This window comes from Aotus nancymaae, unplaced genomic scaffold (genome assembly GCF_030222135.1).
Source record: "Aotus nancymaae isolate 86718 unplaced genomic scaffold, 86718_ANA_hifiasm-v0.15.2.pri h1tg000032l_0, whole genome shotgun sequence".
Lineage (NCBI taxonomy): Eukaryota > Metazoa > Chordata > Mammalia > Primates > Aotidae > Aotus > Aotus nancymaae.
In genome coordinates this window covers 1,249,691-1,272,057 of record NW_026988445.1, presented here as the reverse complement: position 1 = coordinate 1,272,057, position 22,367 = coordinate 1,249,691, and the positions used below count along the sequence as shown (strand labels likewise).

Sequence of the window (22,367 nt, the reverse complement as noted above, 5' to 3'; positions counted from 1 at the left end):
GGTGGGCTTCGCGTTTCCTCCGGGGTTTCGGAGCCACCACGTGACTTCCACGAAGCGCCGGCCCAGGCGGAAAGCGCGGCAGGGGTGGGATTTGGGACCCCGAGGTGCGGAGAGAGGGCGGGCAGAGGAGGAAACGAGGCGGGGGTGGGAGAAAGAGGGCGGGGCAGACGTGGGACGGGAAGGACGGCGGCCGGGACTGGCGCGCGGGGACACCGGGTGGACGAGCGGAGCCGCGGGGAGAGCGGGAAGCCCGAGGGGGCGGGGCTGGAGCGGGGCTGCGGGTGCAGCACGAGGATGCCCACGGCGGGACAGCGCCCGTAGGCAGCCCCGCGGGTAGGGCGCGCGGGTGGGCGGGTGGGGCAGGAGGAGCACCCGGCATGTCTCAAGGGCTCCCGGCCGCCGGCAGTGTCCTGCAGAGGAGCGTCGCGGCGCCCGGGAACCAGCCCCAGCCGCAGGTAGAGGGTGAGAGGCTCAGGGAGGGCCGTGGGATGCGGGGGAGCAGACGCGACGCGGGGGGGGCGAGGAGGTGGGTGCCGGGGTTCCATGGTGGTGACCGCAGAGGTGGGGGGCGCGGCCAGAGACGAGCGGAGTAGGGGCGTGAGGGAGTGGGGGCGATCCAGAGACCCTGGCGTGCGCACAGTAGCCGCGGCGTCTGGAATGGCTCCTGAGCCAGCTCCTGCGCCCTCTGTGGGGGAGAAGCCCGAGGGCGCCGACTCCTGGCTGGGCCGGGCATGGCCGGTGCTCCCCGGCACGTGGCTCCGCACTGCCCCGGGGGCTACCCCAACCTAGTGTAGGCAGCTACTGCCATCCCACCCTCCACGCCTGTAGCCCTTCCGGGCCACCCCGGGAATGGGCAGCCACGGGAATGCAGAAAGTGGACTGGTCAACCTGGGAGGGGGGACCCACAATGGGCAGACTCTGCCCCCAACTGGTGGAAGCCCTTCGCCCCCTTCCCAGTCAGCCGTCCCTGGCAGCGTGTACAGCTGCACACTCAGGAAACAGACCGGGTTGGCCGCAGGGACAGCTATCCGGAAACTTTGCCTGGGTCTTTGCCACCTGTCTTTTTGTCCTTACTCCCCACCTTCCCAATTCAGCGCCCAGCACATGTCATCGGGTGACACTGGAGTGTCACAGAGATCTGAGTTTGGGCCTCCGCTTTGCCACACGCAGGCTGAGCAGCCTTGAGCAATTTGTTTAACCTGTCGGAGCCTCTGTTTCCCCATCTATAAAATGAATATACTAACATCAACCTCTCAGAGTTTTTGAGACTGAATGAAATATGGTTAATAACAATACTATCTTTAACTTTTGCTTACTATCTCTCACTTTCTGACTTGATTAAATTTCTGCTGGGTTGGCAGGTTGTGACCATGGTGATGAGTCCAGTTTAGAGTCAGCTCCCCGAGGGCAGTATGCAGGCTGCTTTCTTGTGCCTGTGACTTTTTGATTATGGAGAACAAAGAGGCATGAAAAGCACTATGCAGAATACATTTATTTTTAAGCAGCAACTTCAACAAAGGCAGGTAACTTCTTGAGGGCATACTGTGTGCTGGGAGCTTTAGAACAAAATCTCATTTCATCATATCCTAATCCTAAGCATTAGACTGTTGGCACCAAGTCTGCAGAGTTCACTGGCCCTTTGTTTAGTGCTTGTATCTCAAGTGTCTAGGACAGTGTCTGGCACATGGTAAGCGCTCAGTTAATCCATATTGAGAGAATGAATGAATCATGCTTGCAATAAATGAGAAAACTGAAAACTCAGAGAATTTAAACTATTTACACAAGACCATGTTGACACTAACAGACAAAACTAGGATCTGTGTGATTCTGAAGCTAAGTGCTGTCTTCTGACCACATGTTCCCCTGTAATGTTCTGGTTTTGTTTATCAAGACTTATTTGAAGACTGTATTTTTATACCTTGTCTCTGTTCCCTTAAGCTTCTATTTGCTATGTATATCATTTATTCTTCTCCTTTTTATGCCCTTATGTTCTTGCATATGCTGAAAATTCTTACCTGCAGTAACTTGGGAAGATGTGTGTCTTATTTGGAATACAAGGTGAGATCAAATGATAACTGAAAATAGCCGTTATTTTTTTATTAATATTTGCATTCCTTGAGTATTACTAACGGAGTATCTTTCCCACATTTGTACCTCTTGGCTTTTAAACTTTGTACATGTAGTGTTTTTCCAGTTTGGTGGTGTCTTCTCATGGGGTTCCAGAAAGAAAATAACGCTCTACTTTTCCGTGCTTTCTATAACTGATTGAAGTGTTTTTACCATGGTGCATTTTTCCACCTGTCTGTTTCATAATCACTCTTGAGGGATTTGATTGAATTTGGCTAAATCTTACATATAGCTAACAGCTTTCAAGACACATCAAAAATTTGCTTTCTGATTCAGTCCGACTTCTGAAACAAAATGTCAGCCAAGCATTGTTCAAATGAGTACATTGTCAGTGGGGTTTGAGATCATTTGGTGTGTTGCTAGAGTTGTGTGGTTGCAATTAGTTGTAAGTGTGATCGTGATTTGCATGCAGTATCAAAAGTACCTTTTATGCGTGGTGGCGTAAGGCCTGGCAAACAGCGAGTTCCAGATAGCAGATCTCTCCCCCGCCCCCGCCCCCACCCAGCTTTCCAGTCTCAGATGGACAACATTGACACCACAGCTCTTCCAGGCACACGCCCTGTGGGCTAGAGGTTTATGAACGTTGGTTTGGAGACCAGCAGACCTGAGTTCCACTTCCCACTCACACACGTAGTGGCTATAATACCTGGAGCAAGGTCCTTAACCTCTGTGAGTTTCTTATTCCTCATCTTTGAAACGGCAGTCACACCGCACACTCCACACACTCACATGGTGAGTGCCCCTGGGCCAGGGGCTGCTGTGAGCCCACTGTGCTGCTGTCAACTGCAAAGCAAATGGTGACGTTCAGTGAGCAACGCTAGCGACAAGATGGGGCAGAGAAGGGTAAGGCGAGGGGCCCCGACATCACACCGCACCCAATGTTTTCCCCCAGAGCCCTGAGGATGATGACAGGAAGGTCCGAAGGAGAGAAAAAAACCGCGTTGCTGCTCAGAGAAGTCGGAAGAAGCAGACCCAGAAGGCTGATAAGCTCCATGAGGTGAGACCGTGGTGGGGCAGCCACCTTAGAGCCACACAGCCTCTGCCCTTGCACGGGAGTGGGGGTGATGTTACTGTTCTCCTCATCACGATGTCAGCAGCACTCATATCTAATTTCTGCCGGGTCCTTCCAGCCCAGTGTTCTCTCTCTTTGCTCACGGACATGTTCATTTCTTCCTCATCCACTGGGTGTTTCTCATGCTCAAGTTTCTTTCATTATAAAGCAAAACAAAGCCTCTTCTGGACCCTGATTCCCTTTCAAGTTCTTTCTCCATTTCTTCCCTTCCCTCACATCCTTGCTTCTTCAAGAGAGTAGTTACACCTGTTTTCTCTGTCCCCAGTTCCTGGTTATTCCCCAGTCCTCCGTGACTTCATTTCTGCTACCCCCTCTCCACCCAACACACACATATGTGCACACAAGCACACACATCCACACATATACCCAATGCACATGTGTACACACACACACACACACACACACACACACACACACCCCCTACAAAAGCTGCTCCCACTGCAGCCACCAGTGCCCTGGCACTGGCCTATCCAGGACGCCCTTTCTGGTCTCATGATCCTTGACCTTGTTAGAACATTTGACACTTTGACCCTTCTCTTCTTAAAGCCTCCCCCTCTTTTGCTTCCAAAATACCAAATGTTCTAGTTTTCCTGACCCTCTTCAACATTTTTCTCCATTTCTTTGTTAGCTTTCTACCCCCTAGTTCTTAAATGTTGGTGATGACCAGTGTTTCAAACTCTGCCCTTTTTTTTTTTCTCATCCTGGAGGATTTAATCTATTAATCTGTTCTCCCAGGATCAGCTCCCAACATTGATTACTCCAGGCAGGCCCTCTGTCCTGGACCCTAGACCTCACAACTTCAGCATCTGCTGAGCTGTTTCCCCACGGGTCCACTGCAGGCTCCTCTGCTGTGGAGGAGGAGTGTTATTGTCCATTTACCCTGAGACTTTCTCTTTCCATTGTCTTCAAAAAACAGGAAAGTATGGCAGGAGACAGCTAAACTAAATAGTTAATGTAGTTAGTGGAGCAAACCATCTTTCTTCTCACTCAGATCAGAAGTCTAGGATTTATCCTAAGCTATTCCTTTTCTCTCTACCCTCGTGCATACACCTGCATAATCCCACAGTTGGGACATGGAGAGGCTCCATACCAGGAACTGGTCTCAAAAGCATGCAAGGATCTATCTGAGGAATGGGTGGCCATCCATGTCCTTCTCTTTGTCCAAGGTTGGTGTGCCTAATTAAAGATTTTAGTTTAGCTCTCTCCTGCTGTGCCTAATTAAAGATTTTAGTTTAGCTCTCTCCTGCTGTACTTCTTGTTGTTTTTTTTTTTTTTTTTTTTTTGAGACAGGATCTTGCTCTGTTGCCCATGCTGGAGTGCGGTGGCATGATGATGGCTCACTGCAGCCTCCACCTCCCAGACTCAAGCAATCTTCCCACCTCTGCCCATATTTTTGTAGTTTTGTAGAGATGGGGTTTTGCTGTGTTGCCCAGGATAGTCTCAAACCCCTGGACACAAGTGATCCATTTGCCTTGGCCCCACAGAGTGTTGGGATTACAGGCATGAGGTGTTGTGCCAGGTCTCCTGCCGTACTTGTCTCAGCAAGGCCATTCTGGGGCATTGGCAATACAGAGACGCTGAGGTGTGTTGGGGAGAGCAGAGGAAAAGGGCAAGCTCTTAAAACTCTGCCAATGAACAGAGAACAAAGTTAGAATGCACATACTGCACAGAGAGGTGACCCTCTGATATACATTCACAGTGTGGCATAAATCATAAACATCAGATTCTTTCCTGGAAGTAAGAAGGCTGGGCCTTAGACGGGGGTCTCTAGACTAGCATCACGGAAGGTCCTTCGCAATCTTTGTTCTGCAGAATTTCTACAGAACAATGGCAATGCCCTTTGCCTCCTTTCTTCCTTCCCTCTTGCTCCTGAAGCAATTGTGGGTCTAGCGTCCTGTTACCAAAGAGCCCCAGAGGGGACCTGTGGCTCCCAGCTAGTGCACAGCCCTGTATTCAGACACGTGCTGCTGGATGACCAAAGCGTTACCCCTCAAGAAGCCCCTAGTCCCAGCCAGGTGCTTTAATATTTTTAAAAACTAGTTTTAAAGAAATATCAGTTGTGAATCTGGACTGAATATGTATCCAGAGGACAAGATCTTGGACAAGATCTTTCATGGAACAAGGTTGGTTGAGTAGATCCATTTCACAAATATGAAGGCATTGCCACTGAGTCACAAAGAGAGGTGGAAGATATCCTGCCTTGCCTGTCAGTGGGAAGCCTAGAATTTCCTAAGGAAAGGATGTTAATTTCCTACTGCTACTGAAACAAACTCTCACACATTTGGTGGCTTAAAACAACACAAATTTACTATCTTAGACTTTTGGCAGTCACACGTCAGAAGTGGGGCGCACTGGATCAAAATGAAGATGGCGGCAGGGCTGCCTCCCTTCTGGAGGTTCTGGAGAAGGTTCGTTTTCTTGCTCTTTCCAGCTTCCAGAGGCTTCAGTGTTCCTGGGTTTGTGGTCCCCTTTCATCTTCAAAGCCAGCAATAGCTGGTTGCATCTTTCTCAGGCTGTGTTACTCTGGCGCTGTTTTCATTGTTGCATCTTCTATGACTCCCTGACACCCTCTTTCACTTACATGGACCCTATGATGGCACTGGGACTGCCTGGATAACCCAGGATAGTCTCCCCATCTCACGCTTCTTAGTCACATCTGCATAGTCCCTTTTGCCGTGTAAGGTGACATAGTCACAGGTTCAAGAGATTAGAATGTAGATTTCTGTGAGGGGCAATTAGATTATGCTGTCTACCACAGAAGGTAATGTAAATACTCACAGAGCTTCACTACAGTATCAAAATAGGTACATGTATGAAGCGTTGGCTCTCTCGCGCTTTCTGTCACTGCCGCGTTTGATAACTGAGTGAACCAGGTGCCTGGGAACTTCAGAGTGGTGCCACATTTACCCCCAACCAATTCCTTTCTGAACCGTGGGGTAGAGACCCTTTCTTTAGGGTCCCCAGTCTGCTCTCCAGCCCAGTGGCTGTGTTGTATGACAGTCATGCCCGCTGCCCTTTTCAGAAACGGGGTGGGTTGATCTGAAGTCCAGACCCTCCATGGAAGAGCCACTTCTCCTCTCTCTCTGTGGGGCTGAAGGAATGGCTCAGGATTACCCACTACTGGCAGATCACCTCAGCAAGGCCAGTTTTATTGAGAAACTCAGGGTCAAAAAGGCCAGGACCCCAGAGCTATAGCTTCACCTTAGCCTTACTCACTACACACATGTGTCACTGGTCACAAGTGGGTGTGAGGAAGCAGGTGACTGACTTAGGAAAATGGAAATATATCGCAAACCTTCTGCAGAACCAGAGGAACATGATCTCTAAACCAAAGGGTACCACGTGAGTAATCCCTTCCCTGTTCCTTCCCAGCCTCCTTCCAGGAGAGCATGGTAGCTGTGGGGATCTACATTCATCATGGCCAACAGTTAGTGGCAGGACATTGGATGACTACATCTACTATTGGAGGAGAGGGATCTGGTTTAAAAATGGTGTAAAGAACACTTTTGCCAAGCTCCAGTGAGTTAAGCATAGGTGGCCTTGCACACAGCTGTGGGTCATGACGGAAAGCCCCTTGGGACCCCTGGACTTCCCAGGCCAATCTAGGATGAGGACACCACGCATAGGAACCTCCTCAAATCTGGAGTGAGGCCAGCTCATTGGGAGACACTAAGGGATCTAGAAAATAGCCACTGCCTGCTGCTCCCTGGAGACTGTAGCCCATCAAAAGGGCTTTCTTCATCTGTTCCTCTATCCCACACTGCAGGGGTTGCATTCCTAAATATCTCAAAGTAACTCAAGCTCTTCACTTGCACTTCTTGCATCTCCTGATATCTGGAGGATATTTGGAGCAAGACTTGTTTAAAGTTTCCACTTTTTGGCCAGGCACAGTGGCTCATGCCCGTAATCCCAGTACTTCGGGAGGCTGAGGTGGGTGAATCACTTGAGCCAGGAGTTCAAGACCAACCTGGCCAACATGGCCCATCTCTACTAAAAATGTGAAAATTAGCTGGGCGTGGTGGCGGGCACCTGTTATCCCAACTACTTGGGAGGCTGAGGCAGGAGAATCGCTTGAACCCAGGAGGCAGAAGTTGCAATGAGCCAAGATCATGCCACGGCACTCCATCCTGGGCAACAAGAGCGAGACTCTGCCGCAAACAATTAAAACAAAATTTCCACTTTTCTCTCCTCACCTTACTCACATGCTCCACCACCTGTACTTGAACCTCTGGTTTTTGTTTTTTGGTTTTTTTTTAACTCTTTCATCTTCCTGATTTAAAAAAAAATGGAACAGTTTATGAATTTGCATGTTATCCTTGCACAGGGGCAGTGCTAATCTCTGTATCATTCCAATTTTAGTGTATGTGCTGCTGAAGCGAGCCCTTGAGCCTCTATTACCTCCAACACCCTGAGAAACTTGCTCCAGCTTGAGTTTTTCGGCCAGATCCCTCCCCTCCTTGTTCTCCATCTCCAAAGTCCTAGAAGTGTCCATCAAGGCTGGACCTTTGTGGAGGGGAGAATGGGGGAGGAGGCTGCACAGGCCAAACCAGAGAGGCAGGGGCTGGGGTTCCCCTTCAGGTAGAGTTTTCTGGTTAGTGGTTGCTGGCAGTTGGACTACGGTGATGAGAAGCAGTTCCTAACATATGTCTGTATACCTCAGAGTTCACTGTAGGCTTTCAAATCATTCCCCCAACCCGCTCACACCTCCCATGGGGATTTCGACCTGCATTCATCTCTGAACACCAGACGCATGCCTAAGTCCACGCTGACAAATGAGAACCATAGTGAACAGTCAGGGTCTCATCTCAGCCAAGCTGAAAGGTGGCTCAGAATTGGGTCAGCCTGGTTCAGCCAGGCACCCCAAAGGTGTAAGACTGAGAAAGAATTTTGAGTCAGAAAAGGAAAGCAGCAGTGCCATCCTCAGGAGCCAAATGTCACAAACTGATGAATGGCTTGGGCAATGTGATTGTGGTGTGTGTTGCCATGGTGTTTTCAGATATTGCATGTTCTAAGAGAAAGCTTCATGCCAGCACCCACGTGGTTTAGAAACTGATTATGACACTCGTTTGTACAGCCCTTGCTGGTAACATGATTTTTGCTGGGAAGTGCATCAGTGAAGGCTTGGGAATAGACTTACTCTAAAGCCCTGAGATCTTATGGCTTCTTACTTCTGGTAACCCCCGTGGGGAAATCTGGACCAAGGCACTGCCAACCAAAAGCAGAACTGTTGATGCTACCAGAGAGTTGCCGTTGACCTTGAAGTTAGGAGTCAGATCCCAAATCTGTGTCACCTTGGAAAAGTCACTATACCTCTCAGAGCTTCCGTTTCTAACTTGTGAAATGGGGTCTGTGTGTGGCTGTGCCTTCCTGGTGGCCTGTTCCTACTTCTTTCCTTCTCACCTTAGTTGTCATCTCTGGTCCCTGGTACCCACTTCTTTACCGGTCCTTGATGCTGTCTTCAGTCTCAGAGGCACCCTGGACCCTGCATATCCCCAGGCAGCCCCTTGACCCCAGTCACCTGCTCTTAGATGCCCAGAACAGGGCTTCTCAGCCTCAGCACTGTTGACACATGGGCAGCAGAACTCCTTGTCACTGGGGGGCTGTCCTGTGCACTGCAGGACGTTGAGCAGCATCCCTGGCCTCTATCCAAGTGATGCAGTAGCATCCCCCACCAGCTGTGATAACCCAAACCGTCTCCAGACACTGCTGGTGTTCCCTGCAGACTGGGACAGTTGCCCTACTTGAGAACAACTGCCTTAGGCAGCTTAATTTTTGAGGCAGAACTGGGATCCACCGTGATTCCACCACCTCTAATTTTTAGGTGTCTGCTTTGAAACTGTCCCAGCAAATATCCAGAGAGGGAGTACGGTAACTTCAAACCCTCTGTAGCAAAGCAGTTGGAACTTGGCAGAATTTGAGCTAGATGGGTCACATTTCCGGAAATAATAAAGAGTTTAATGCTCTTTGCTTACTTTTTGTTGGCGTTAAATCCGGTAATTTCTTCTGGGTGTGAGGTGGGTTTCATTCCTTCCCGCTTTGCTCCCATTCAGTGCTCTCTGGCCTCCTCATTCTTCCTTCCCCGCTCCTCTCTTTATTTTTGTAGGACTTGTCTCACCTAAAAATTTTGACTTCTTTTCTTCTTATTCCCTCAGCTCAATAAAAGTCCCTCATCAGGTTCATGAGTAAAATTTAAATCTTAAAAGAGAAAGTCCCCGTGGCAGATGAGGGGCCCACAGGGCACCTGTGACGGGCAGCTCTGAAGATTCTGAGCAGGGGTTGGGGATGGCAGTGGGACCTCAGGGAAGCCTCGGGCCACAGGGCTACGCACAGCTCCCAGAGACAAAGCTGGGAAGCTCAGAGCATCTTGCCGCGGAATTCAGTATGTGTAGAAAGGCAGCTTGGAATATTCTACCAAAGGAAGAGAGCTTCCCATCCTTTGGAATCTACCTAAAATGTTAGCATGTTGGAACTATTCAAATGTACTCCCCATCTTACTTGAAAGTGAAGGGCATTTCCAGCTGCAGGATGGAGTGTGTGTGTGTATATGTGTGTATGTGTGAGTGTGTGTGTGACAGTGTGAGGTGTGTGTGACTGTGTGTGTCAGAGTGTGTGTGTGACTGTGAGAGTGTGTGTGTGGCTATGTATGACAGTGTGTGTATGTGTGTCTCTGGCTGTGTAGGAGTGTGTGTATATGTGTGACTGTGGCAGTGTGTGTGTGAGAGTGTGTGGCTGTGTATGAATGTGTGTGTATGAGAGTGTATGTGTCTCTGGCTGTGTATGGGTGTGTGTGTATGTGTGTGTGACTGAGTGTGTGTGTGAGGGTGTGTGTCTGTGTCTGTGTATGAATGTATGTGTACGTGATTATGTGAGTATGTGTCTGTGGCTGAGTATGAGAGTGTATGTGTGTGTGTGTGTGACTGTATATGACTGGCTATGTATGTGTATGTGTGTGTGACTGAGTGTGTAAATGTGGCTGTGTATGTGTGCATATGTGTGACAATGTGACTGTGTGTGTGACTGTGTGACTGTACATGTGTGAGAGTGTGGCTGTGTATGAGTGTATGTGACTGTGTGATTGTGAGTGTCTGTGGCTGTACGAGAGTGTGTGTGAATGTGTGACTGCATGAGTGTGTGACTGATTGTGACTGTGTGTGACTGAGTGTGTGTGTCTGTGGCTGTGTGTGTGTGATTGTGTGACTGTTGACTGTGTGTAACTGAGTGTATACATGTGTGTATGTGTGTGGCTGTGTATGAGTGTGTGTGACTGTGAGAGTGTGTGGGATTGTGTGTCTGTGGCTGTGTATGAGAGTGTGAGTATGTGTGTGTGATGGAGTGTGACTGTGTGGCTGTGTATGAGAGTGTGTATGTGACTGGAAGTGTGTGTGTCTGTGTGTGTTTGAGGCTGTGTATGAGTGTGAATGTGTGTGACTGAGAGTATGTGTGACTGTGTGTAGCTGTGTATGAGAGTGTGTGTGACTGTGAGTGTGTATGTGGCTGTGGCTGTGTATGAGAATGTGTGTATGTGTGGCTTTGTGTGTGTGTGTGTGTCGGTGGCTATGTATGAGTGTGTGTGTGACAGAATTTGTGTGACTGAGTTTGTGTGTGTGTCTGTGGTTGTGTATGAGAGTGTGAGTGTGTGTGTGACTGTGTGAGTATGTGTGACTGTGTGTGTGGCTGTGTATGAGTGTGTGAGTATGTGTTTGCGTACGTGTGTGTGGTGTGTGTGCTGCAGCATTTGTCATCCCTCTGCTGCCTGCAGGATTCCCTTGACACCTTGGCTTCCATCCCATCCTCCCATCCAGAATCCAGACTTTCCCCTTGCCCACAGAGGACTTGTTGCTGGGTTTGTAGACACAATTCCAACTCTAGAACTAGAGCTTGTCAAAGGCCAGAGGAGGGTGTGAGGGCTTGGGAGTGGGAGGCAGGGAGGAGGATGGAGGCAGAAAGGGGCCAGTGTACTGGTGAAGCCACATGGCCCCAGGACAGCCTGCTGCCCTGGAGAGTGCCCCAGACCACCCCAGGAGCCTGCCTGGGGAATGGCTCAGATAGAACCTACAGGCAGCCCCTCCAGACCCCTTGGTTCTGAAAGGAAGGAAGATGTGAGAGTCCCTTCTGAAAGGAAAGGATGGGGTTAAGGAAGAGACAGAGGATGAGGACTGAGGAATCACTGGGCACATAAATGCTGGTGCTATGGCTCATCAGGCGGGGGTAGAGGAGAGGAGTAGCAGAAGTTCCTAGGTCCTTTACATTTCTGATGTTTCGGGAGAGACATTACTTAACATGAGTGAGATTGACTATGATACAAAATCGAATAGAAAACATAATAAAAGATGTGGTTCCTGTAGGTGCTGTAGTCAGGGAAGCCTTTCTGGAGGTGGTGGGCTTGAGCCAGACCCATGCAGAAAAGGAGGAAGGCAGTCCAGTTGAGGAAAACTGCATGAGGAAAGGGACACGGTTGAGAATTTGCATGTGTCTTTGGGGGCTATAAGATCAGATTTCTTTAGTGATATTTCCTCAAAATTACTAGTGAAAGAGAAAGTGTGATGAGTAACACAACTGGGCCCTGAGCTTGGGAAACGCGTGGTGTGCATGGTACAACAAAGCCTTACTATGAACTAGAAATGAACGAAAACATTTCAGCAAGATTTAAATAAGATTGCCAGACTAAAAAGGGTTTTATTGGCATAGTGTAGAGTTCTGCCATTGGCTGTTTATTGTAGAACTTATTAATGACTTGGATGAAGAAAAGGAAGACTGTGTGTTAAGTTAGTGACTGGCTTAAAGCTGTATACTACCACCATTCATGAGATGACGCAACTGAGATTCAAAAAAGATTTTCCGATTTTGCTGGGCTGGAAGATGCCCAAATAAGGAATGAAATTGAGTGGAGATGGATGTAAAACACCCTTAAGCTCCATAGCATCCATCATCATCCAAGGACAGACAGGGAAGCAGCATATGCAGATAAAGCATGCACCTCTCTGCAGGCTCAGGGAGAATCCTCAGCGGCTTGGACCCAGCACAGGAGAGGCCACTGCCACACATTTGCCCTTGGCATGGTCCCCAGAATCGTGCATTGCATCCTGAGAGCAACATTTTCTGAGATACTCTGGCAAATTGGAGGGTATGTTGGGGAGGGCTCCCAGAAGGACAAAGGAGCTGCAAGTCCTAATGCAAGGAACTCAGGACCTGAGAGAGTCGAGCTCAGGGAATACCTAAAGGGAGGTGGTACGGGGCTGTATCCTAACATTTCAAGAACTGCGATGTTGAAAAAAAGCATTGCATTTGCCGACGTGTTCTATTACATGGAACCAAGCCCAATAGGTACGTTTGAACTTGAGAGTTTGGATCAGTGCAAAGAGGAGCTTTCTTTTTCTTTACTTTTCCTTTCTCTTGTCTTGTCCGTCCGTCCTTCCTTCCTTCTTCTTTCTCTTTTTCTTTCTTTCCTTTTTTTCTTTTTTTTTTTTTTTTTTTTGAGTTGGGATCTTTCTCTGTTACCGAGGCTGGAATGCAGTGCTATGATCATGGCTTGTTGCATCCTAGAAATCCTGAGCTCAAGCAATCCTCCTGGCGGAGCCTCCAAGTACCTGGGAGTACAGATATGCATCACCATGCCTGGCTAATTAAAAAAAAAATTAGAGATGGGGGTCTCACTGTGCTGCCCAGGCTCCTCTCAAACTCCTGGCCTTAAGTGATCCTCCCACCTTGACCTCCGAACGTGCTGAGATTACAGGCATGAGCCATTACACCCAGCAAACAGGATTTTTCTAGCACAGCAGCTCAGAAATTACAGAGTCTGTCCACTGAGGGGAGAAGTGCCCAGAACAAGTTGGCTACAGATAGTTTCTACACTGTGTGGGTTGGGCCAAGGGATCTCTCTGATCCCCTACAGTTCTACACCTCTATAAACCCTGATGGAGGTGAGTGCTAGAGCGAAGCCAAGGCAAGGGATGGTTTCATTCATTTGTTAGTGCAATCAACAAACATTTGTTATGTTTCAGGTACTGTTCTAGGTGCTGGGGATATAGCCATGAATCCAACAGGGACCTTCAGAAAGCACATCAGCAACTGGGGGGGACTAACTGCCCAGGGGCATGAGGGAATTTTTTTGGAGTGATGGAAATGTTCTATTCATCAACACAGGTGTATACATTTGTCAAAACTCATTGGATTGTACTTAAAATAGATATATTTTGTTTTATGTAAGTGATACCTCAATAAATCATTTCATCCCAGTGGGAGGGGAGAGACACTCATCAGATGGACAAATCTGAGTGGTGGAGGGGACATGCGTAATGAGCCAGCTTTCATGAGCAGGAGGCAAGCATCGTGGTGCGGGAGGACAGAGGAAGGGAACACCACTTCAGAAAGGATTTTGCCCATCCTTTGTCTCCCCCAGGAGTATGAGTGCCTGGAGCAAGAAAACACCATGCTGCGGAGAGAGATCGGGAAGCTGACGGAGGAGCTGAAGCACCTGACAGAGGCACTGAAGGAGCACGAGAAGATGTGCCCACTGCTGCTCTGCCCCATGAACTTTGTGCCAGTGCCTCCCCGGCCGGACCCCGTAGCCGGCTGCCTGCCCCGATGAAGCCGAGGACACTCCTCTGCCCAGCGAGGAGGCTTGGTTGTTTTCACACCTGAAAGGAAGGGTTTCCCTTCACAATTGTATACAGGGGGCACCTGTGGCCAGGCCTCTTCCTGGGTGCTCCAGGACCAGCCAGCTGTGTCCCCTGCAGACTGGGTTCAGCACGACGTCCAACAGGCGCCAGACTCACAGAGCCCTTGTGCAGATCCAGCATGGAGGCCACCCTCAGGAGTGGCTTCTCATCCACCCTGGCAGCTAGTAGGTTCTGCTGCTATGCAGAGCCATTCCTCTAGAATTTGGATAATAAAGATGCTTATTGTCTCTCCTTTCTCCAGTTCTTGGAATTTAGAGGCACAATACACTTCCTCTTCCTGGAGAGGTCATCTTCTGACTGCTCGGGGTGTTCTGTGGCTCATGGGGCCTGGCTGGCTGCTCTCCCACAGCCACATCCACGGCAGACGGGGGAGGTGGCTTTAGGGGGCTGTGTTGCCACTTCTAGGCCTTCAGAAATCTTTGACCCAGCTGGGTCACAGAGGTGCATGCTGGGTGCGACCCGCGTCTGTGTCCTGCTTTGCACAGCCTTCCACCCTGGCCAGCTCTCACACCCATGCTGCACTGGCATGGAAGATTCTCTCTTCCAGGTTGGTTTTCTCAACTGCACCATCCACTCCCAGGTCACCTTGTTGTATAAGTTCTTGGGGGATATAGGATGGGGGGGAACTTTGGATTAGTCTGAATCACAATTGAGTGGAGAAATTTGTCTCTTTATTTAAACAGATATTTGGGTAGATGAGAAGAGGACCAATTTCTTTTGTAAAGCCCTGTCTACCCGATTCTCATCTTTCAGGAAAAACAGAACCAAGCCAGGATGAGGCTGGCCCCAGCAAGGAAAACCACCTGGGAAGACACTCCCTGTCCTCCAATTCTCTTTTTCCCTGGAAGAGAGGTGGTTCTGGAGGGTGGGGCCATTCTGTCATAAAGGGAACAAGAAATGAGAACAGAAAGGAGAGTGCTTGGTTGTAAATGTAGTTGGTTAAAGAAGAAAAGAAACAAGAAAAGAAATAGAAGGCAGCCCCTCCCAGGGGTGAAGGACTTGCTGACTATTGGCTACTCCTCACACTCCCCGCCCAGTTTCCTAGGGAGGGTTCCTCTTCCTTCTGGAGGCCTGCCTGGTCTCTAACACTCACAGGCTGAAGCCTGCAAACTTGCCCTTGTCAGACGTGTTGGAAGGCTGCTGTTGGAGAGCAGGGCTCATGCCTGCTGGGAGTTGAGGGGCAGAAAGAAGGATGCAAGTTTTTAGTATAAGAGACATTAAAATCATCCATTCTGACCCCTCCACTTTGCAGAGGAGGGGCTCAGGTGCAGCGAGGGGAAGAGACTTGCTCCAGATCCCCCGCGGGAGAGCAGCAGAACCAGGCTGAGACCTCAGTGGTCTCCCTTCTGATCCTCTGTGAATTGAGTCAGGCTGATGCAACAAGGAGGTAAACTGGGTGCGGCTCAGCTAGTGTGTAAATGTGGCCAGTCCTTCCGTCCACACAGTCCAGATGAGCACCCTGTCTGTGATGGTGGACTTGGAGCCAGGGTCCCAGGGATCTCTGCAGCTGTGAGTAGGAACATACAAAGTGTGTGCCTGGCACATGCAGGAGTTTCACGGCTGCTGACTTTCAACTCCAGGCATGTGTGGCCCTGCAGGAGTCTCGCCCTGATCCTGCAGAACTTTCAAGTTCTCCAGGGATGTGGACTCCTCTGGCTGACCCGACTTCCAAAACTCATCTGCCCTGACTTTCTGCTGACCTGCTCCGACCCTTATGGTCATTGCTGTTCTACTGCCTGCTCCCCTCCTCCACTGAAAACCCCAGGGTGCCCAGGCCCGCTGGCCTCATTGGCCTGAGTATCCTTTAGCTGTCCAGCCTGACCTCATGTGATCCCTGGCTTCGCGTCATCATCCTTGTTAGTCCCCTAGCTTCCATTCGCTGTGCGCCCTCAAGGCCTTGCAGTTCCCCAGCCCCTCTACTCTGACTGGGAGGCTGGGTAGGAGAGGGTCCATGGGGGATGAGGCAAGGGACTGTGTCCCAGAGGTGACAGTGCATCACTTCCCCACGATTCAGTGTCCAGAACGTAGTCACCTACCCCCATCCAGTTACAAGAGAGGTCGGGAAATGAAATTTAGTCAAGCGCTCAGTGAGAGGAAGAACTGGGTTTGGTGAATATCTGTCAGGCTCTACCATAAGATCCAGCCTTTGCTCCCACCCCCTCACTGGAACTGCCTCCTTGGAGTTTGCCAGTAAGCTCTGGTGACTAAATCTAATGGTCACATCTCAAGCCTTCTTTTCCTTTACTTCCCAACGGCCTATGACAATGGCTTTTACCTTTCTTCTCTGTTCTACTGCTTCTTCTCAGCCATCATCTATCCCTATGCTGATAACTTTCCCATCTGTACCCAGAGCTCAGCTCTCTCTCCAAGGGGCTGTCCTGTGGATCCATTCAGCTGCCTGTTAGGTGTCTCTGAGAGGATGTCTCACAGCGCATCCCACTCAACATGGCCCAGGATACACTCATGAGTGTATCTCATTGTCTTCCCCTCAAACATGCTTCTCAATCTGTTTTTACCTATTTATTCAAAAGTCCATCACCCACCTGGCTAGAAACCTATTGATTTCTCTGTGTTCCCAAGCTAATCTACCAAGTCCCGTGGATTTTGTCTTCTAAATATCTCCCAGATCCAGCCACTTTGCTGCAATATGTTAATTGCTTTATCTGTGATCAAGAACTTTATTCAAATTGGCCACTGAACTCAGGCATCTTTCTCTCTAGCTGCTGTGTGGAGCTTGAGGTTGAGCTTGAATTTTGGGGAGATCAAGACTGCCTCCACTTTCAATGAGAAAGCAACAAATTTGGAAGCAGGGAACCAAAACGAAGCAGCCCATGATGCTGGGGGTCAAGACCCCTCTGAGATAACTTGTAAGGGGACCAGAGTCCTCAGAAACAAATGTCCCCTGGGCTTACTCATGCCTGAAAAAGTAAAAATTCTGGAGAGTATAAGCCTGAGAAAGTGTTGTATTCTTCCAGGAGGGACTGGGGGAGTAGACAAGCTGCTGAGGACTGGATTTGCGTGGTTCTAGTCACACTGCCGCTGGGCACCAGGCCTTGTGCTGGGCATCTGCATCTCAAGTCTCAGAACGGCTGCCTGCTGGGCTTGGGGAAGGAAGACAGCCTGAGAAAGGCCCCCTCGGCAAAGAAAGTATCAGAGAGGGAGGAAGTCCTTCCTTCACACCCACATAGCCACACCACTTCCTGTCCGCAATTCCACCCTGTATTGCACCAGCCAGCCTTGAACCTTGGGGTTTCCATTCAGTAATCAGGACCCAATTTTGGCCCCAAATCTTAAGAATGATGACTCTCACAGACAGGAAAGTGAGAATCCCAAAAGCCCCTCTCTTCTTTCCCATCAATGCTAGGGTCTCTGCCCCCAGAGGGGGTATTTACTGACACAGGGCTGTGGGCTTTGCCCCAGCAAGAGCTAGAAAAAAAAAAAGGGAGGTCCCAGCTATCAGTGACACCCCTTCCTTCCCTGGAGGCCCAGGAGGTCCTGGCAGGGTCATCGTGCTGTAGGAAGGAGGCTTGTAAAAGTGAACCAGGGAGCAAAAAGAAAGAAGCAAGAATGGAGAGGAGAAAGGAGAGAAGGAAGGGAAGGAAAGAGGGATGGAAAAGAGAAGGAGGGAATGGGGATCCTTGTTCTCTGAACCTAAGCCATCCCTTCTCCTGGGGAGGGTTTGCCAAATCCACAAGAGGGTGTGCTGGGGGGAAGTTCCCCCACGCCACCATAATGCTGCATAATTTGAGGTTTGAGGGTGTGGCCAACCAAGGTCCCAATCTCTGGAAACTCTTATATGCTTGGAGTCATGGGAACTTTTCTGGAGGACCCATCTGGAAATGGACCATCTTGATGAAAGTGTCCCACCTTATCTATGTGGGACAAAGAAGATAGGTGTGGTCAACACCATCACCATGGACACCATCACCATTAGCGTGACCCACACCAAAAGTTTGTATTTAGCAGTGGTGGTGTGCTTGGCGTGGTATGCTTAAAGGGCTTGAACCCCAAGTCCAAGGCTGTGTTCAGGACACATGGACCCTTGAAACAGATCACCTGCTCTCTTGGGTGTTCTAGCATAACCTTTTCTGGAATGATATTCTCAAGAAGACCAGAAATATCACAGATCAGAACAAAGTCTACTAGCCCAGAATCTAACCACAGACCTGAGGGAAAGTGCAAGGGAGAGTCCAATGTTTGCATTCTACCACACTGTCCTGAAAGGCCAGAGATGAGCTCTGGAACTTCCCTGATTTCCCTTAATAACCTGCTACTTATCTGTTCATTTCTAAGTCAAGACTCATCTGGAACTGGTTTAAGTCTTCAGTTGCCTTGTGCAGGATATAAACTTCTGCTGTGCTCTGAAATTGGCCCCTGTGTTGTCTGAACTTGAGGGTGACAGGTTCTTGGACAACGTGTCATCATTGCTGTTGCCCAGAAGCCGGGGAGGAAGGACCATTTTCCAAGCATCCTCAGCTTTCACAGAGCTTCCTCAGGCTTTCCTTCAGGCTAAAGACCAAAAAGTACCTTCCAGAATGTCACAAACCCACAGAAGGCTCAATTCACCTGGCAGTACTTTTTGAAATTGAGAGAGAAAGTTTGAGAAACACCAGTGGCAGCTAGCAACCTGAGGCTGAGAGTAGAAAGAGTAAGTGAAAGTACCTCCCAGCAGTTCTTTAATTGTTACAGCTAATTTGCAAATTAGCTGTAACAATATGGAATATGAAATCTTTATTAGGAATAAATTATGCTAATTTAAATGATATTAATTATAAACAATTAAATATTAATTTATGCAAATCATAAATAATAATCCTGTTTCAATAAACTAATAATTTTTATAAAAATAAATACTAATAGGGTCGGGCGCAGTGGCTCACGCCTGTAATCCAGCACTTTGGGAGGCCGAGGCGGGTGGATCACTAGGTCAAGAGATCGAGACCATCCTGGTCAACATGGTGAAACCCCGTCTCTACTAAAAATACAAAAAATTAGCTGGGCATGGTGGCGCGTGCCTGTAATCCCAGCTACTCAGGAGGCTGAGGCAGGAGAATTGCCTGAACCCAGGAGGCGGAGGTTGCAGTGAGCCAAGATCGCGCCATTGCACTCCAGCCTGGGTAACAAGAGCGAAACTCCGTCTCAAAAAATAAATAAATAAATAAATAAATAAATACTAATAATATAAAAATAATTAAAATAATGATTAATGATTCATTATTATTAATTTACAAATTATTGTTCAGACAATGAATGGTTAAGTGCCATTCATTGTTGATGAACAAATAATGAATTCTGCGTGTTCTGGAGAAACGAGACACACAAGGGAAAGACACATTCCCCCAACCACATATACCTTAAGGGGCGCCCTTATCATACAACTTCTAAAATCTCGCCTTTAGACCTGGCTCATTTTCATCAGAGGAAATCTAACGCTTTCCCCCATCTGGTCTGAACAGGGAACATGCCTACTGAGATCGTAAGCAACAGATTACAATTGCTTAGAAGCAGTATTCATTCCTATATGCCTGGTTGCTTAGCACCATGCCTAGCACATGGTAAGCATTAAAAAAATGTTCTGTGTGACTGATTGAATGAATGGGTACTCCCTCCCTAGTCATCTTCATCCCAGTTAAGCCCTCACCCCTACTGAAACCCCTACAAAATCACTTTCTTTTTTTTTTTTTTTTTTAAGACGGAGTTTCGCTCTTGTTACCCAGGCTGGAGTGCAATGGCGCGATCTCGGCTCACCGCAACCTCCGCCTCCTGGGTTCAGGCAATTCTCCTGCCTCAGCCTCCTGAGTAGCTGGGATTACAGGCATGCGCCACCATGCCCAGCTGATTTTTTGTATTTTTAGTAGAGGCAGGGTTTCACCATGTTGACCAGGATGGTCTCGATCTCTTGACCTAGTGATCCACCCGCCTCGGCCTCCCAAAGTGCTGGGATTACAGGCGTGAGCCACCGCGCCCGGCCCACAAAATCACTTTCATATTTGTGATGTGACTTTCTCATTGTTGTTTCCCCATTTAGAAGCATGGACATGACGTACTTTCTTTGCTCATATAATTCATCATCTAGATCAGTTTGCCTGTTATAAATATGGAGTTCCCATAAATCAGTGAAGACGTTGCTTAAGAAAGGCCTTGTAATACCAGTGATAAAAGTGACGATAGATTGATGATGACGGTGGAGATGTGAGACAGAAATAAACACAGGACACAAATCTCTTCAGTTGTTTAATTTCATTTAAATGCTGCAAATGTAGTTATCACATTTCTATCTGTTCTACATCATTACCACGTAAGTCCTTAATATTTGCTTAGGATTACTTCATTTATCACATGTGCACAGAGGAGTTAGGTACACAAATCACCCGTGGTCCTGGCCAGAGGAGACAAAAAAGAAGAGAATTTGACAGGTTGGCCCCGTAGGGAAAATGTGCATTGTCTGGGGGACACCGCTCAGGTTATCTGATAATAGTCCCGCAGCCTCTTTGAGCTTTGACAACTCTGTCAATTGTAGCTGATTGTAACAATGCAAAATCATTATCTATAGACATGCAAATTATGTCCTGCCCGTAGAAGAGCAAGTTTTTTCCTCCTCGCTCTCCCTCGGAAAGACCAGTTTGCCTCCATTTGCACATTCACTTCGATATTCCAAATCTGGAAACATGCCTGTTTTTTTCAGAACATCTTTTGAACTAGTTACAACCGCTTGGCTCCCTCATTGATTAATGATTTTCAATAAATAAAAGTCTTAACGCCTGTATATTTCATATACAAATAAGAGCATAATTTTGCCTTTTTTTTAAAAAAAATTTTAAACAGTGTCAAATGAAGCTAGTGTTTTCAGAAGATGTTTATTTACCCCACATGCACAGAAACACTGAGAAAGCCAGGGCATGTATCGACTGTGTAATTTCCAAGGAGCAGAGAGTTCCTGGGTCACCTCACCTGTTCTGCTGTCATGGGCTGCCTTATCCTGAATCAGGTCCTCATATCTGCTATTCCTCCTCTTCATTTCTCTCCAACTCCTAGGAACCTTTAGGGCACAGGCTAGACATAGCTTCCTCAGAAGACTTCTGTGATCTCTGACAACTTTGAGAGAGGCTTTTCGCATGTGCTTCCCTTGATTCTGAATCACAATTATATATATTTTTTGAGACGATGTCTTGCTCTGTTGCCCAGGTTGGAGTGCAGTGGCACAATCTCAGCTCACTGCTACCTCCACCATCCGGGTTCAAGTGATTATCCTGCCTCAGCCTCCCAAGTAGCTGGGATTACAGGTGCGTGCCACCACTAATTTTTGTACTTTTCATAGAGACAGGGTTTTACTATGTTGGTCAGGCTGGTCTTGAACTCCTGACTTCAGGTGATCCACTCACCTCAGCCTCCCAAAGTGCTGGGATTACCAGCGTGAGACACCTCACCCAGCCATATTGTTGTTGTTTATTTAAGTAAAGGAGTAAACAAATGACTGTGTCCTGCTGTGAAAGATGCCACAAGCATCTCTTATCTACCTCTTCCGGTGTCTGGGGTCTGACTTCAGTGAGAAAACGCCTTGGGCCTCAGTGAAATATTTGTGGTGGCGTTTCCCTCTTCTCTTCCACAGTGGACGCATCACCTTCTTTCTTTATTATTTCCACATGCTTGGGAACCCTTCCTAATCATCTGTTCCATCTTTTCTGTTTCTTATTTTTCTCTTTGTCTTTCTTGCTTCCCTCCTTTATCCTTTCCTCTTTAAATAAACTGCGGAACACATATTCGAACCTGTATTTGTGAACAAGCACTTTGAAGGCGGCGAGATCCCAGTCTCTGTCTGTCCTCCCAGAGGCCAGGGACACTTCGTGGGCAACTCCCTGAGGTTGACCTGTGAGTGACCTTGAGGCCAGTGTGAATAGGCCCTTCCCACCTCCAAACGAAAACGGTAGCATGTGCTCCTGCGAGGCGTCTGACCCCTGTAGAAACTAGGAAGGTAGAAAATTGCAGAAAACTAAGAGGCCCTCTGGAACCCAGAGCTGACTGAGCAAATCTGTGCACTTACCTGGACCAATTCTTTACATTAATAAGAAAAAAGATGACTCATTTTAGAAATATCGGGACCCCCCTTTCAGACCTGGATTTCAGAAAGGCTCTGCCGTGTAGCCCCATTTCACCCATTGCTGCGCAAATGTGCTTGGTGGTCACCGAAGCGTCTTTGCCTCCAGCTTATTGGGTGAGAAAATATGGAATCCTGTGTCTTTAAGAACTGAAACCGTCTAGAAACAGGATTTGATACCCTGTAGGAGACAGGAGACTTCCCTTTTGCTGTTCAAGTTTCATCTTCAGTTATCAGGAACTGAGCCGGGGGGCACCAGGACTTGGAGCAACAGCAACACGGGTCTGTGAAGCTGCTGCTCTCTGGAGATGAATACACTCTTTCTTTTTGAATGTACCTCACCACCGTGAAAAGTACGTTTAAGAAAAGTCCCTGGTTGACTCCGCGTGCCCCA

At 48.3% G+C, this 22,367-nt stretch overlaps 1 protein-coding gene and 1 non-coding gene across 2 annotated transcripts; one reads left to right on the top strand and one right to left on the bottom strand.

The window, feature by feature from the left end:
- The first annotated feature begins 377 nt into the window (after window positions 1-377).
- On the top strand, window positions 378-14,099 carry BATF3 (basic leucine zipper ATF-like transcription factor 3). The gene is made up of 3 exons (XM_012459616.2): window positions 378-455; window positions 3,020-3,124; window positions 13,599-14,099. The coding sequence occupies exons 1-3, from the start codon at window positions 378-380 to the stop codon at window positions 13,785-13,787; spliced, it is 372 nt and encodes a 123-aa protein (XP_012315039.1). The 3' UTR covers window positions 13,788-14,099.
- Window positions 7,479-7,582, bottom strand: LOC135277640 (U6 spliceosomal RNA). Its single transcript, XR_010345249.1, has one exon. It is a non-coding gene; the product is annotated as a U6 spliceosomal RNA (small nuclear RNA).
- Window positions 14,100-22,367: the final 8,268 nt, after the last annotated feature.

Coding starts and splice junctions, on each gene's coding strand:
- BATF3 (XM_012459616.2), top strand. CDS start 378: ATGTCTCAAGGGCTCCCGGCCGCCGGCAGTGTCCTGCAGAGGAGCGTC. Junction 456..3,019: donor GGAACCAGCCCCAGCCGCAG/GTAGAGGGTGAG, acceptor GTTTTCCCCCAG/AGCCCTGAGGATGATGACAG. Junction 3,125..13,598: donor AGGCTGATAAGCTCCATGAG/GTGAGACCGTGG, acceptor TGTCTCCCCCAG/GAGTATGAGTGCCTGGAGCA.